The 16,285-nt window shown below is 38.7% G+C and overlaps 1 protein-coding gene across 2 annotated transcripts in view; it reads right to left on the bottom strand.

The window, feature by feature from the left end:
- MRC1 (mannose receptor C-type 1) overlaps positions 1-16,285 on the bottom strand; it is a 1,874,292-nt gene that overhangs the window by 1,404,055 nt on the left and 453,952 nt on the right. For both annotated transcript variants that reach the window (XM_044064625.1, XM_044064626.1), the window contains exon 8: positions 14,068-14,225. In XM_044064625.1, coding sequence (XP_043920560.1) covers positions 14,068-14,225 — 158 coding nt within the window. The remainder of the gene's footprint in view (positions 1-14,067; positions 14,226-16,285) is intronic.

The raw sequence follows: 16,285 nt of genomic DNA, 5'->3' as shown, positions 1-16,285 counted from the left end.
CTTCCTAGCAGTCTTCCTTACTAGCTCTGCTGTAGTTACCCAGCTATTCGGTAACTCTTCATTGCCTCCCAGTGCCTGTCTTAACTCTTCCCTGAACTCCACCTCACAATCACCCTTTAATATAAACACACATAAATGAAAACCCATTCATAAATGCACACATTATTAAAAATAGTTGCTAGAACATTCAAGAAACGTATCTTTTATCTCTCAGTAAAACAACATTCTAGTTCAAATCTTTTTAGTTTGTAACATCTCCAATTTGAGCATAATTAAAATTTATTTACTTTTACTGATTTTTGTTTACTGGGGTAGAAGGTTGAACAGATAGTACCAATTGTAAGTTCAGTTCAGGCTGTATCTTCCCCAACAATCCGAGAGGGAAAGTACAGTTGTGCACATAAACTTACCAAGACTGTAGACATTTGAATGATCACTGCTGCAGTAGCCTAAGCTGTATGGGTAATACCCTGCATTGGATATGACAGCCATCCAGCTTTCAAATTTCAGGGCACTTTTCACATTCCCAAACTATTAGTTCAAACTGAGCTGACTAAAACTCAGGTTCAGGTGCCAAGCCCTTCAGAGATTTCATGCCAGTGGAGAAAGGGAGGCTAAAGCCCTGAGAAGACAATGCTATGAAAGGAAAATATACATGTGTACACCCTGTTAAAAAATATACACAAAAACAAAGGGGGTGGAGAGAGGGTGCAGCTACTGCAGCAGTGATCATTTGAACAAATAATGTTATGGTAAAGTTTACTTACAGAACTGCACTATGTTCATCATTATGATAAAAGACGCAGTAACCTAAGCTATACGGGTAGAATACTATAGCTTAGAAAAACTTGAAGGAGAAACAATAATGGTTACAGGAGCCCCTGGAAAATGGTCCTAGCAAAGTCTATTCTAGACCTGGAGAAGGAATCAAGTTTATAGTGTTTTGTAAAAGAATGTACAGATGGCTAGGTTGCTGTTTCTAGAATACTTTTAGAATCCAAACCTTTCCAAAAAGCCATAGATGAAGCTAAGGCACTGGTAGAATGAGCCTTGACTCTGCCTGGAACAGATTTGTTGTGGTGGGAATAACAAAAGGTAATAGTCTGCGACAACTACTTGGAAGTAATATGTTTTGACACAGGTTCAGAAGTTCTGAAAGATCTGCCAAGATAGTAACTGAGTTGCCTGTGGACATCCAAAGAATGAAGTATCCTTTCACCATCATTTTTTGGTTCTGTCAAGACAGGAGATAGTAGATAGATAGATAAATAGATAGATAGATAGATAGATAAATAGATAGATAGATAGATAGATAGATAGATAGATAGATAGATAGATAGATAGACAGACAGACTGGCTTAAGGTAAACAGTATCATCTGAAGCATAAAAGAGGGATTAGTTCGCGAAGAATCCTTATCTTTGTGAAAAATAAGATAAGGTAAACTTGCCATAAGAGTTTGCAGCTCTGATACTCTTCTTGCAGAGTAATGAGTCAGACTGTTTTCTGTATCAAAACCCTCAAGTCATTCTGAGGAGCTGGTTCAAATGGAATGATTGTTAGTTTTTCAGACATAATTAAGATCCCAAGAAAAGCCACTGATTTTCTTGGAGGATTCTTATGCAGAAACCTTTTCAAAAATGTTCTGATATTAGAGTGCATTGAAAGAGGGGGATCCATGGGCAGACATGCTAAAAGGGCTGACAAATGAACCTTGACTGAGGCGTAAGACAGGCCATAGGTTAGTATGTAATGCAGACAAATATTGTAAAACAAGAAAAACACTAGCCCAGGTTGGGTGCTGCTTCTTTTGTTGACACCAGGTAGAAAATATTTTCCATTTGCTAATATATGATGTTTTAGTAGAAAACTTTCTTGCCTCAAACAATACCTGCTGCATATCTTCAGAAAAACAGGTGCTTAAAATATATTTCAACTTTATTTTCCAGGTGGTCTGTTGTAATTGCTTGTGGTCAAACACCCCCTGATATTGTGTGAGTAAGTCTAGTCTGTGAGGAAGCTTGTGGTAATTTCTCCTGGTCTCTTCCAAAAGAAGAGAGAACCATTGGTGCCTGAGCCAGGAGAGGGTCACCACAATATCTTCAGAACATCCTTCTAAATATTCAGAAATATCCAGGAAATCAGCAGAAAGGGAGAAAAGGCATACAGAATCATTCCTGTCCTAGCAAGAGAAAAAAAAGCATCTGTTTTCCAGGGATCCCTTTCTGAAGCTCAAAATCTTATATAATCGAACTTCATTTTCACGAGACAAAAATCACAAAACCTTGAATACTTGAACAGTAAATTTTTCCCAGGGTAAGTAAACACTTGCTCAACATGCCCTTTTTTCCACTGTAGTGCAATCTTGGAGTTAAGGGGGCTGTGGGGCATGGCCTCCCACCTAGGTGGGTTTTATTTACTATGGTGTGTGTTTCATTTAAGTTTACCCTGAGAAAAATTTGCTGTTCAGGTATTTAAGCTTTCACGATATATAAAATTCTGAGGTTTAGAAGTAGATCCATTTTCCAGACCTTTTTACATGGAATCCAGGAACAAAAATTTGACAGCTCATTGTTTGGATAGGAGGTTAAAAGATCTGCTTGAGGTATTCCTCACAGATGGGTCAAATCTTGGAAGATCCCCTGATTCAGTTTCCATTCATGAGGATAAGCTCTGGTCCTACTTAGCTTGTCTAACACACAGTTTTGCTCTAATAGGATGTAAGATACCTGTATAGAAAGATTGTGCTGTAAAGTTACATCCCATGCTGAATTGGCTAGTCTGCACAGGGGTAAGGTTTTGACTGTAAACACTTGAAAAGGTCTCAAGGACCACAGATGATTTAGAGAGTTGAGAGCATTCATAAGAACTAGCATCTCTTTTATGTTGCTGTGTTTAGGTCTGTCTTTTCTGTTCCAAAATCCCTGTACTTTTATGTCCATTGATAATGCTCCCCGAGTTAAGTCTGAGGCATCTGTTGTTTCTGACTGTGCTGGAGCAGGAGGGAAGAACGGAAAGCCTGGATTTTCAGAAATTCGGTGTCGCCACTACATAATCTCCATTTTTAATGCTGAAATGGCTGATAAATGAACCTTAATGGAACAGTAAAAAAGACCAAAGGAGAGGAACTCACATAAATATTGTAAAACCAGAGAAATAGTAGCCCTAAATGGGTTCTGGTTATGTTGTTGGCACCAACTAGAAAAGGTTTTCCATTTACTAATATATGATTTTCTAGTTTCAGATTTTCTTGCATCAGTTAGTACCTGTTGCATGTCCTCAATAAACAGGTGCCTAAAGGGAATTAAAACCTTATCATCCAGGCAATTAGCTGAAGTTGATTGCGGATGGTGTGTACCATACACCCCTGTTCTTGTGTGAGTAGATCCACTCTGTGATGAAGTTTGTGGTAAATGCTCCAGGTCATTTCCAAAAGAAGGGAGAACCACTGTTGTCTGTGCCAGAATGGGGTTAACACATTGATTTTGGGGATTCCTTCTGAATCTTCAGAAGTACCATTAAGATTAGCGGAATGGGTGGAAAAGTATACAGCAATATTTCTGTTCAAGGAAAGGAGAAGGCATCTATCTTCCAAGCCTTCTTGCATCGAGTCCTGGCATAGAATTTTGCCAACTGATTATTAGGAGAGGTGGCAAAGAACTTTCAACCTATTTGGAAGGCCTCCTGATCTAGTTTCCATTCATGAGGGTTTGCCATTGTCCTGCTCAGCTAGGCTGCCAACACAATTTTGCTCTGACTGGCTGTAGGATGCCTGTAGACTGAGAATGTGCTGTGAAGCTATATCTCAAGCTAAGATGGTTAGTCTGCAAAGGGGCAACAGCCTGGTTCTCCCTTGCTTATTGATGTACATAGGTTCATTGGTGTATACTAGGCTAACAACCACTAGGGCCCTTATAAGCCTAGTTATGCAATGCAAATGTAATCCACAAATTTGATGTATGTAGGTGGTGATTTACTAACTGCCTCTCTTCATCAGAAAAATAGGAGCCAGACCAGGGGTGAAGTTCAAATTACCCATCTATTGGACCAAGTTGCACTTAAAATGGGAAAGGGAGGAACTCTGGATGGGGACCCTGTTCCGAAGAATGGGAATTCTCTGAGAAACATATCTGTCTCTCCAACATGTCTTAGTTATGTCACAAGCAAAATTTAGGTCTTGTAGTTCTGATGCTGTTTGTTTTGCAGATGTGCAAAAGGTTCATCAAAACAGGTTCCAGGGAAGCCCTATATGCCAGGCAAAGATCACCTCTCAGAAGTTTGCATGATACCAAGTAAAGAGACAGGGCTTTGAAACAATCAGCTTAGGAATTTGTGTTTACTCCCTGCATTCTTTTTGTAAGGAACCCTTACTAATGTTCCAGTTGCTGCATGTGTCTGGTCAGGTACATACCAAAGGGGGCATTATAATTTATGATGGGTTTGATGAGGGCTGTGTACAGTGGTATGAATACCTCTCTGGACCTAGACGCCATGCCATCGCATGTAAGCTGAGTAACATAGAAGAATTTTCTTACTAACTTGGACACATGCTGGTCTAAGGCTAGGTTACTGTCTACACGAATTCCAAGATTCCTGACTAGTGAATCGATTTTTAAGGGTATTTTATTGATGACATAGTTACCCAGGGTGGTAGAAATCCCAAAAGGTAATATAATGAATTTCTTGGTATTGAGTTTTAAGCCATTGCTTTGGCATGAAGCATTTGTCTGTATTTGACCTTCCTGAATAGTGTTCTCACCTTGGGAAGACTTGATGACTGCTCCCAGTTTGCAATCATCTGCGAACTTGGTCAGCCATAGGCCTCTAACATTCAAAGCCTTTGACATTGACTTTGATATATGAGAAATAAATGCCAAAGAGGAGTGAGCCTAGCACAGAGATTTGGGGGACTTGAATAATGACTGGCCTCTTTGTGGAGGTGGCCTCACTGATTCTAACCTCCTGTGTCCTATCAGTGAGTCAGCTAGCAATCCAGTGTATTATAAAGGGGTTTATACCTACTTCCGTAAGTTTGTTGACAATGCCCAAGTCGAGTACTGTATCACATGCTTTAGTCAGATCTAGGTAAGCAGTATGCAGTGTTTTTCCCTCATCCATTGTCTTAGTGACCTTTTCAAAGAAGTCCACAAGATTCAGTAAGCATGACCTTGACAAAGCCAAATTGGGATGGCTCTAGTGTCTGGAGGTCTCCAATATCCTTGCTGATAATTTCCAAGATGATTCTTTCCATGGCTTTGCAACTAAAACTACTCAGACTAATGGGTCTATAGTTTCCAGAATCTGTTGAATGTCCTTATGAAGGAGGATGACCATTGTAGTCCTCTATTCACATAAAACAAAGCTAACTGTGGTATTTTCTGTAACAACTTGAAGAAGTCCAGGGGACCAAAGGTAATTCAGACAGTTAAGTGCCTTGACCAGTGCAAGCATCTCTTTTATGTTTATGTGCTTACATCTGTTCTAGCTATCCCAAACACCTTGCACTTTTATCCCTCCTGAAACTTCTTCCCAAACAAAGTCTGTGCCACCTGTGATGGCTGACTGCTTTGGAGCTAGAAGGGAGAAGAGGAGACTTGGATTTAGGGATATTTTCTGCCTACACCAAGAGATTTCTGTCACAACAAACCCCAGAACTTGGGATTTGAAAAGATAATGGGTGTTGGTGCTTGGACCAAAGAGACTTCATATATCATTGTATCTTTCTCATGTGGAGTCTTGCCATGGGTATCATGAGAATCACAGATGCCATGAGACCCAGAATTCTGAAGTATTCCCCGCAGTGACCAAAGTCTGAGAGGAAAATCCTAGAAACAGATCTAGGTGTAGAGCTATTTTACCCGTGGAAGAAAAGCTCTTTACACTGAGGTGTTTAACAGAGACCCCAGAAACACAATCCTGTATGATGGCATCAGTAAAACCTTTTGAATGCTCTGCTGGAATCCCAGAGTGTGTAAGGGATCTCTTACTCAAGTGGGATATTCCTGACAATTTGAAAAAGTCTTTGCAAAGATAAGCAAATCTTCTAAATATGGAAAAATGTGAATACCCCATACCTCTCAAATGTCCAGATTTTCACAGAATGTCCAAATGTTTGCCTCCTATTTTTGTTCTGCTCCTCATAAAGTTTATGGTTTTCTAGCAAATCTTTGGGGCTTGATGTCAATAAATCATGATGTACATTTGAGTTTCAGAATTCATATCCTTCAGAAACTGCAGGATAAAGTAAAACCTTTTACTCTAACAACTTTTTAAGTTTGTCAGAGCAATTTTTAAAATGTTCCCTATTTTTGTACCTTTGTACCCACATTATTTTTTACTTTGTCCAGATTTCTTGTGCCAGATGGTTGAGAGGTATAGGATACATTGTAGCTTGCAATTTGCTATAACTGGAACTAGACACTCTGTGAACACTCGTGGATACCAGTGAATAGTCCAAATGGTAAGGCAGAGAACTGGTAATGTGATCCTGACAGAGCATAAACACCTGAAGTCTGCATGAAGAAGGATGACAGTTTAAACATATTTTAAATCTAGTGTTACCAAGAAACTTAAATGAAGAAAATGGGGTAAAAAGTTGTGAAGTGACAGCATTTTGAACTTGGGCACTATCACAAATTGGTTTAGGAAAGAAATAAAGATCCAGAACTTGTCTCCAAGCATTTTCTTTCATTCACACTAAAAATATTCTTGAATAATAAAACCTTTTCCAATCTGAGAAGAAGGATTTGGCTCTATCAGTCCCACAGTCAAAGAGAGAAGTGGACATTCAGACTTTCTGGAAGTGAAAAATGACTGCCGGGGTGGGGGGTGACAAAGCCCCGTAAAAATAATTCCAACTTGGATTGTACTTGGTTTTGGGGGTTCCTGTATTCTTTTTAAAACCCCTTGCTATTTCTTCTAAACCATCTGTTTACCAGCATTTTGCTGAGACTTTTTGTTTTGTTTCTTGCCAAATTTATATGAAAGTTAAAGAATCACTTAGAAAATTTGGAAAAGGAGGGCTAAAAAAAATCAGCTTATCCCTCTCATCACACCTGTGGATAACCTCTGCAGCACAGGAACTAAAGATTAAATCTCTATCCAGAGGAGACTTTAAAATCTCATTTTCCACATCATCTGGGAGATTCTGAGAATGCAGTCAGGCAAACCTCCTCAAAACAGTACCAGTGGTCATATACATACTTTAAGCAAAGAGTTGTGATCTGTAAAATGGAAGAAAATAAACCAATATACTCACAAGATGAAATTGTAGACAAAGCATTCCTCATACTTTCACATTAGTTAGAATAAACTTTTACCATATGAGCCTAACAATTCAAAATTCTGAAAATCAGAGTTGCAGAAACATGTACTTTTTCCCATACTTATCCATTATTTTCCCATCCTTGTCAGAAAGTTTAGTATTGGAATTAACTAAATGGTTAGAAGCAGTAGGATTAACTAAAGCTATGGCTGCTGGGTCAGGATTGGGATGAGTGGAAAAAAATCTTAAAAGACTGAGGAACTCTATACAAACTATGTGCCTTTTTAGAGGCAGCAGGCTGATTGTCAAGACAATTGCAGGTAGTAACATACGCATCCTCCAGTAATGGCAGTGCTGGGGGAATGGGTGAAGGTTCTGGAAATTCCATCTGTAATTGTTCATAGTATTCTCTGAGGAACCCAGAAACCTCAGTATTTTCCCCCAGAGAAAAACTAGCACATTCTGGAAATGGTCTGAGCGAAAGAGAACCCCCACAGGGAGAAACAGATAGTGTGCACTCCTCTGAGTATGAATCAGAAATCTGTGGAGAAAACCCTGCAACTGTCCTTTCATCTTCTTGTCTAGATTCAGAATCTTGAATCTCTTCAGGAAAAAGAGGCATCCCTCTGTCTTTTACCAGAAACCACATTATAAGCAGGATCAAGTGCCAGAACAAAAGTCTAAGCCACCGCAGTAAACTATTCCTGGCTTGAAAAAAATTGAGGTGGAATAGATACATGTATAGTTTTGTGTATTTTTTTGGACAGGAAAAATTGGGCCAACAGTGTTGTTGAAGGCAGTAACAGCTTCCGCAGGGATGAGCACAACATTCTGATTAAACAGGTTAGCCTCTCCTGTCCCCTCTCCTAAGGCCAACAAGAATGGCTCTCCTTTGCCCACTAAGGGGGAACCCTAACAGCCACAGTAGATGTGGCTAACCCCATGTCCATAGTGGCTGTAGGTGGTACACCAGAGAGATACAGGGTAAAAGATGAGTGGTCTCAGGAACCAGCTTTAACCACCTGTGGTTCAGACAAACTGCAAGACTGCTGTGGTAGCAAAGGCTGTTTGCTTAACTTTTTTTTTTTTGTGGCTAGAAGAAGGACTGACCGTGAGACTAGTATTCTGTGCCATGGTTAAGCCAAAAATGGTGCCTCTTTCCAACTTAAAACAAACAGCATAAGCTGGTAAAAATGTAAGTTGTTAAAAGTCACTTTTTTCTCACAAAACACAGTAAAAGAACTTTAATACACTTTTCCAGCCCCTAAAAGTAAAATAAACACAATTCCTCAACAAAACAAGGGTTTCAACTACTTTAAACAATTTTTAAACTGGCAGGAAAAAGGGCGCTCCCATTTAAAAGTATAGTTAAGTCTCATAACAGTCCACTAAAACACAATCTTCTAGATTAAAAATAACTTTCCTAAACAGGAAAGTTCATTTAAACAATTTTTATATTGAAGGTTTTTCCCCAAAGGGAACTTATCTGCCCAGCAAAGGAACAGCACAAGCTGATCATCGATTCTCATAAGACCGCAGGGGACAGCTCTCATCAACAGCATAAAAGCTCTGAAGGGCTTGGCACCTAAACATGACTTTTAGTCAGCACAGCTTGAGCTGACTAATGGTTTGGGCCCGTGGCAATTGCCCGGCTGTTATAACCTTAGTAGAATATAACCCATATAACTTAGGCTATTATAGCAATGATCATAATGATGAACATGGATTTTAACTTGTTTACAGATCATTGTCAAGTCATCGTAAAAGTGAGTGCAACTCAGATGATGTAATTTAATTATTGCAAGCCTGCTACAGTTGATCTGCCTGCTATCACCCATTAAAAGCTGTTTTTATACTGGATATTTTTTGTGCCGGGCTGTGTATATCTGATAACCTGAACTTAATGCTTTGTCAATTTCCCTGGACTCTTTGACTCTAGAAATGATGCTTTGTAAGTCTAATTCTGACTCCAGCACGAAGTGAAGCAACAATAAATTGGTCTGGGTTATCGTAACATTAGTATACAAGCTATAAAAGAAAAAAAATGACAGAAATAACTTGTACCTGTGCACAAACTGAAGGTTATTTTGAGGGAAGAAACATCAAAGTCATAGTTCTATAAGCATTTCAATCTCCAGTCTCAGACAGATGCACAGACAAAAATGCACACATGCATGCTGCAAAGCCCAGGAACACTCTACAGCAATATTTTAGTTTAAGAATATGTCTAGTTGGCTTGCATATGGCTACAGTGGCTGCAATCAGTAGACAAATACAGTGAAGGCAAAGTGGGGAATGAGGGAGAACAATGTAGCGTTGAACAGGGGAGTTGCATCCATGGTGGTTTGTAGTATGCAAGGCAGGGAAGAAGCAGTTTAATAACCATAGTAAACCAGCCACTGCAGGTGCCAGTCTCTTAAATTAAAAACTAACTAAATAAATAAATGAAACAACTAAACTGAAAAGCACCCTGGCTAGAGTATCACACAGCAAGGCTGCTATTTTCACCTATGGTTAAGATCGACCATGGTACAAGACAAACCCTTAACTTCCATGACCTCTGTCTCCAATTGTTCCTCTTTCATAATCACAGAGTAACCTATAAAATTCAACAAGCAGAGAAATATATTCCTGTGTCTGGGTAAATGCTCGATCTTCACCTCAAAACTTCAGCAACACAGAAAAATCAAAGACAACGAACTGACCAAGACTGAATAATTACACTTTTAATTGGAGGTGGTACTTTCAGTTAGAGCTGAGCCAGCAGACCAGAAATAGATTCTGCAAATGCAGGCAGAGAAAACACCAAGTATAAACAATGCACTGTCACCAAAACCTTTTCTTATAGTTAGACCCCTCAAACACTAACTACTGCATTTGTTTTTAAAGTAAAACAGAAACCATTGCTAGGAATGTAAGCTATAAATATGCATCATTTACATTTTTAATTGGAGGTGGTGTTTTCAATTAGAGTTGAATGAAATGTTTTATAGTTATTGGTTGTTTTAGTGTTTAAATTTGAAGATGCTGCTTGTTGCAAACTAGTCTGATGAAGCGATCAGTTGTTGGGATCGTGAAAGCGCTTACTTTTATGCATTAAAAGTTCTTTTCTACATTATTCAGTCATGGTCTGTTCATTCTCTTTGTTTTTTCTAACCTATAAAACTGTTGCTCCTTCTTTGGGCTTCCATGTAATTCCCATCTAGATCACCTACATTGTAGTTCCCGCATCATCCATATTTCCCACTGTGGAACATCAGTACAGGACCCAATATGTATTAAGGCAGAATAGAATTAAAGAATTTTCTACTATAAAAGAAATGGACCACTACTTTGTTACCCATATTCTCCTGGACTCACTGTGTTTTAACAAAGGTGGGATGAAGGGGTGGCTTCCTGGGTGCAAGCTGTTAAGGGGTGAGTTTTGTGCTTCTGAACAGGTGCTGATTAATCTCTGAACATGAAAACATCTTCAGTAACAATTTAAACATGTGCATTAACTTGAAGGGTTTTTAAGAGCTTTTTTATTTACTCCTCAACTTGAGTTTGAAGGGGTGCCAATAGAACATTTCCCAGGGCACCAAACAACCTTACTGCAGGTCTTTTGCTACTTATTCTGTTGGACCCGTAAGCAAGTGGTTTGTTGCCTTAAGTAAGTCATTAGACTTAACCATCTTTCCAATCTAAGATGTAAATATAGTAAATTTCTGGATCAGGATTTTTGAAGGGGGTTTCCAGGCACCTGCAACTGAACCATTTTTTTAAAATAACTTGATTCATTTTTTTTCTGATGTAACTTAACATCTGGTATTTTAGGAAAGCAGAATTAAGAAGCAGAAACTAGTTTCATGTTGCCAGACTCTTCAACATATATTACAGACTAAATGACAGTTACAGGATAACAGACCACATGACATAGATTCCAAACTCTTAACACAGGCTAAAGGGAAGAAATATCTTACAGTTATGCACAGATGTTGCACCTCTTTCCTTATCTACCTTCCCAATGTTTCCCTTAAGCCAGCTGTTGTCCTGTTTTCCAACACTGTCTCCAGTGGCTTGTTCCACTGATCTATTGTCATTTCCACAAAAAAATATATTTTTTAATTTCTTGCTTGAATGAAGTGCACTACATCTGTCGGTTATGGCACTACCTATATGCTCTCACATTTTTAATTCCATCTCTTCTCTAAACTCTCCATCATTTTATGAACCAATAACACATTTCCTTCTTTATTCCTGTGTACTGCCATCATTTTTTTAGTTTTCTTTATAGTTTATGGCTTCCATCCCTTTTAGAATTATAGCTAGTCTTCTTTACACATTTTTACTACCTTATCTACTACTTCAAAATGGCTTCCAGAATAATGTGCAATATTCTTGTTAAAAGTGTCTTAACAGATCCATAAAGCAACACAGTTACTGTTGCTTGTCTTACTTCTAGCCATGTATGTACCCTACATTCTGCTGGCCTCTATCACTGCTATTTTGCTTTTATTTTTCTTAGTGATTCATTGTTGGTGTAATTAAAGTTTCCAGGTCCTTCGCTTTACATGCTTCATTTAGCTTTACTACCCTTGCATGCATTTTCCTCCAGGGTTATTTATCCCAAACATAGCACCTTTTATTTGATTTCACTAAATCTCAGTTTGCCTCTTTATGTTGATTGTTTTAACTCCTTTAAATGCCCTCTTAGACTTAGTCTGCATCCTGTGCCTCTGACCATTTCTTCATGTTTTCCTCAAAGGAAATAATTCATCTCCCTGTCATAATCCCAGTTTCCAATGCATGCAAATTAAGACTGTCCAAACTACAGATCTATGTGGCATTTTCATTGCTGACCTTCTACTCTGCACCTTCTCCCATCATATCAACACTCTACCATCTTTTTTTAACACTTTTGCATTCAAGTAATCACACCGCTGTCACATTCCTCCATCCATACATGACTGCACTGGTTGATTCCAGTGTCATCTTGTGTAATTTTGTCAAAAATCATGTTCCCAATAATCTAGTTATCCAGACAGCAAAAACTCACTTCAGCTAAAGACCGGATTGATGAATACCTTCCTAGGGTAAGTAAATACTAACACCAAACATCACAAAAATGAAACTGCACCATCCCCAACCCACCCAGGTGGGGGACTAGGCCCCCCACACCTCCTAACTAAATATACAAATTCTGAAATCGCACTACAGTTGGGAAACGTTCACCTTGTTGGCCAACAAGTTACTTACCCTGAGAATACATTTGCCAATCGGGTCTTTCACTGAAATGTGTTTTCACTGATTTCCTCTCGACAATGTAATCTTCAGTCTTCTGAGATATAGATATTTCCAGGTAGACCCGAAAGATATATAGGTAGATGGATACGCAGATAGACAGAAAGACAGATAAAGAGAGATAGTCAGGATTACTATTTTCTATTCATTTCAACGGAATGTTATAAATGTGTATAAAGGGATAAAGAAACAATACTTGGCAAGTGATCACAGGGATCATACAATGCTATATACACTTTTAAGTAGACGCATTTAAAGTTCTTGCCACCCTTTACAGGTACCTAATAGTGCCTATTTCGCAAATCAAGCTTGATAAATTATGATGTAAATTTATGTTTACCTATCCAATCATCTAGTCTTAAAAGCAGAAAAGTAGTATTTTCCTTGACCTATAGGGTAACTTATTTTATGGGCTGGGAATTCTTGAGTTAGGAACCTATTAGAGGCAATTACTAGGCTAGAACCTGTCATGCTTTCATAGGTAGTTACTAAGCCATTGATCTAGGATGATCTTTAGAAGCATAACCCTGCATTCCCATGAAGTGTTTAGGCTTTGTCATTTAAGTATGAGTAATACAGAGCTGAGCATAACATTTTACATTTTATCCCTCTCCATAACGGATAAGGGTGCTAAACCAGTGTGGATTTGCATTTTTCCATCCATCTGTCCATATTACATTTGTACAATGTAAAATAAGTACTTTGCTTTATGTGGAGAGGAAGATGATTCTGAGGAGTTGGCATTCTCTGTGATAGATAGCTATCCTTCCAATATGTTCTATTTATGATGCAGAAAAGATTAAGATCTCTTGTGATTAGTCCACCATTAAACTTGTGAGCTCCAACAAGTCTTGTTTATTTGTTGGTGTAAATTTAGGTCCCTAGTACAGGTGTTTGTAGAGCCATTGGCTGTGTGAAGAAGAGATCAAATAAAATTGGGTCTTTTACAGCTTGAAACATGACACTCAGGTCACCATGGAGCAGGCGGTAGGCTAATAAGTATAAGGAGAGTTGTACTAATCTGTCAGGAGAGTTAAAGGATTTAAGGCCTTTAATTATTTGGGGTAAAAATCACTGGGGCCTTTCTAATTGGGTTGCAATTTTTCTATAAGCACAGCACAGTACATGGACTGTGCTGATTATGCTCTAAAAAACAGGAAAAAAAACAAGCTTGTTATGCATTCTGATGTCAAACTGGTGCATAAATTTGGTTATGTATGGTTTGGCGCTGTTATGCTATAGTCATAAGCTGCAGGATGAGACAGGCAAGTAGCTCATCATTTTAAACCTTTGTTCTCTGCTGCTAGGCATACTCTTGTAACACTATGATAGGTGCCCCCTGCTGTCACACTGACACTAAATAATAAAGCTACCTGACAGAACTGTTGTGTAGAACCATCACAGACAAACTTATCAACTACACATTTCTTTCTCCTGCAGAATACTATGTACAATTATGCACATGACATTAGGTACAACTTTTTTTTAGAATACAGAAGCAGTGTATTTAAGCTGTGGTACCTTTCCCTCAATGAGCACACAGTCTTCTTGTCTGTTTTGTAGATGGCTTGGCTCTCCCTGCTTCCATATGGTGAAGGTAACTGGAGTCATGTCACTCCATTCAAACAGCATGTGGTGCTTTTGGTCATTCAAACCAATCCAGAGTATGTCAGTTGGCACTGAAATCATAGTAAAATTAATTTTTCAGAAAATTGCCTTTATAGGTAGTCTTAACAGCAGCATAATGCACATTTCAAGTATTAACTTTGTAAAGACTTCTTAAACATGGCATGACTTATGCTTAACATTTTAAACTACACAGACAGATGAAGTAAAGTACAGTTGTGTAAGCAAACTTACCATAAAAATAGATGTTCTACCAGATCATTATTGCAGTAACCTAAGCTATATGGGTATTATTCCCCTGCACTGCCCAGCTTCTCAGGGCTTTGGGCACCCTTTATATGCTCCAACTACCAGGAACAAAAGAGTAGCTAAATATAAAAGACAGCTGGAGAACAAAAAGCTTCAGAGTATTTCTTTTTCCTGCCTAGGAGAGAGGCAAGAGCCTGAAAACTTATGCTAGGGAAACAGAGCTGACAACAAACTATATATAAAGAATAAAATAAAGTATCACAACCTGGCAACAAGAAAAGGAACATCAGCAAGAAAAAGGGGCTGGAATAAGGGATGGCTATTGCAATGGTGATCTATTAGGACATCTACCGCTATATATTTATTTATTTACTATTTGATAATCAGATAAGTGGACTGGTCCAGAGATCCTTTTCAGACATGACCCAGGGCTCAAAGGCAAAAACAGTCTGTACAATACAATATTATACAGATATGCAATTATACTGGCAACAATACATTTAACGGTACAAAATTATGAAGTTGCAATAAGTTTATAATACATCTTACTATCACTAAGAGATTGAAACAATGTTTGTTTCAATGTGCTAAAATGTAATAATGCGAGGAAAGAAGAAAAACAAAGAAGTGAATAGAATAAGAAGAGTTCAGAAATGCAGGCAGATTCAGGTGGAGATTAAGGCAGAGCTCCGAGTGCTGCAGTGAGTGAGTGAGTGAGTGAGTGAGTGAGTGAGTGAGTGAGTGAGTGAGTGAGTGAGTGAGTGAGTGATGGAATTAATTTGCCATTATCCCTGAAGCATTTGCACTCCACTTCCTTAAAAAGGTATTCATATAGAGACTTCATGAAACTGGCAAGTCTCATGACATCTAGTATCGGCCGGTAGTCATTTCCAGAGAGCAGGTCCAGTTCTGGAGAAGGCTCTTTCACCAATAGCTGTCTTAAATGGGGAGCAGTTAAGTAAGATTAAATCTTGCTGGGCACCCCTTCGACAGTATGAATGTTCCCTAAAAAGGTGTTTTGTTTTCAGAGGGGGACAATAATCACATTTTAGAATTTTATACAGTAGAGTACAAAGCAGATAAGAGGCTCTTCCAGTTAGAGGAAGCCAGGTTTAGATTTTTCAGCAGGATATAGTGGTGAGCATGGGTGTCAGCAAGTAATACAAATCTTGCAATTGTGTTTTCTATGATTTGTATTTTTTTTTGTGTGTGTGATTTGCAACTCTTGTCAGTTTCAAGATGTCTCTTAGTGAATACATTTTTAAGGCAAAGTAGAAAGAGAGTTTTAATTGTGAGAGGACTTTGTTAGTGATATCTGTGTGCATTTTGATGGCTAGGGATGGATCAAGGATTAAACCTAAATATTTGTACTCTGTAATGTATGGCATAGTATTCTTATGACTGTGTCAGAGATACTAATAGTTAGTAAGTGTGGAAGATTTTAAGAAGAAAAAGAGAAGGGCATAACATTGGCTATGGTAAGTTTACTTACACAACTGTACTATGTTATGCACATAGATCACTGTTGCAGTAACCTATGCTATATGGGTAGATTACCATAGTCAGAGTAAAAAAGGGAGGTGGCTAATAACTAAGACTCCAAGAGCCCCTATAGAATGGTCCTAACAAAGACTGCCCTGGATCTTAAAAAGGAATCCATTATGTAGTATTTTGTAAAAGTATGTACACAGGACCAAGGGTGGCCGCAGTGGTGCAGCGGTTAGCATTGCCGCCTCACAGCAAGAGGTTCTCCTGTTCCATCCTCAGCTGGGGTGCCTTCTGTGCAGAGTCTGCATGTCCTCCCTGTGGTTGCGTGGGTTTCCTCCAGTTGCTCCGCTTTCCTCCCACATCCCAAAGACATGCT

This window comes from Protopterus annectens, chromosome 3.part0 (assembly GCF_019279795.1).
Source record: "Protopterus annectens isolate FY-2018-M chromosome 3.part0, PAN1.0, whole genome shotgun sequence".
Classification (NCBI taxonomy): domain Eukaryota; kingdom Metazoa; phylum Chordata; order Ceratodontiformes; family Protopteridae; genus Protopterus; species Protopterus annectens.
Note: the sequence above shows the minus strand (reverse complement) of the source record. Positions and strands in the feature narration are given on the sequence as shown.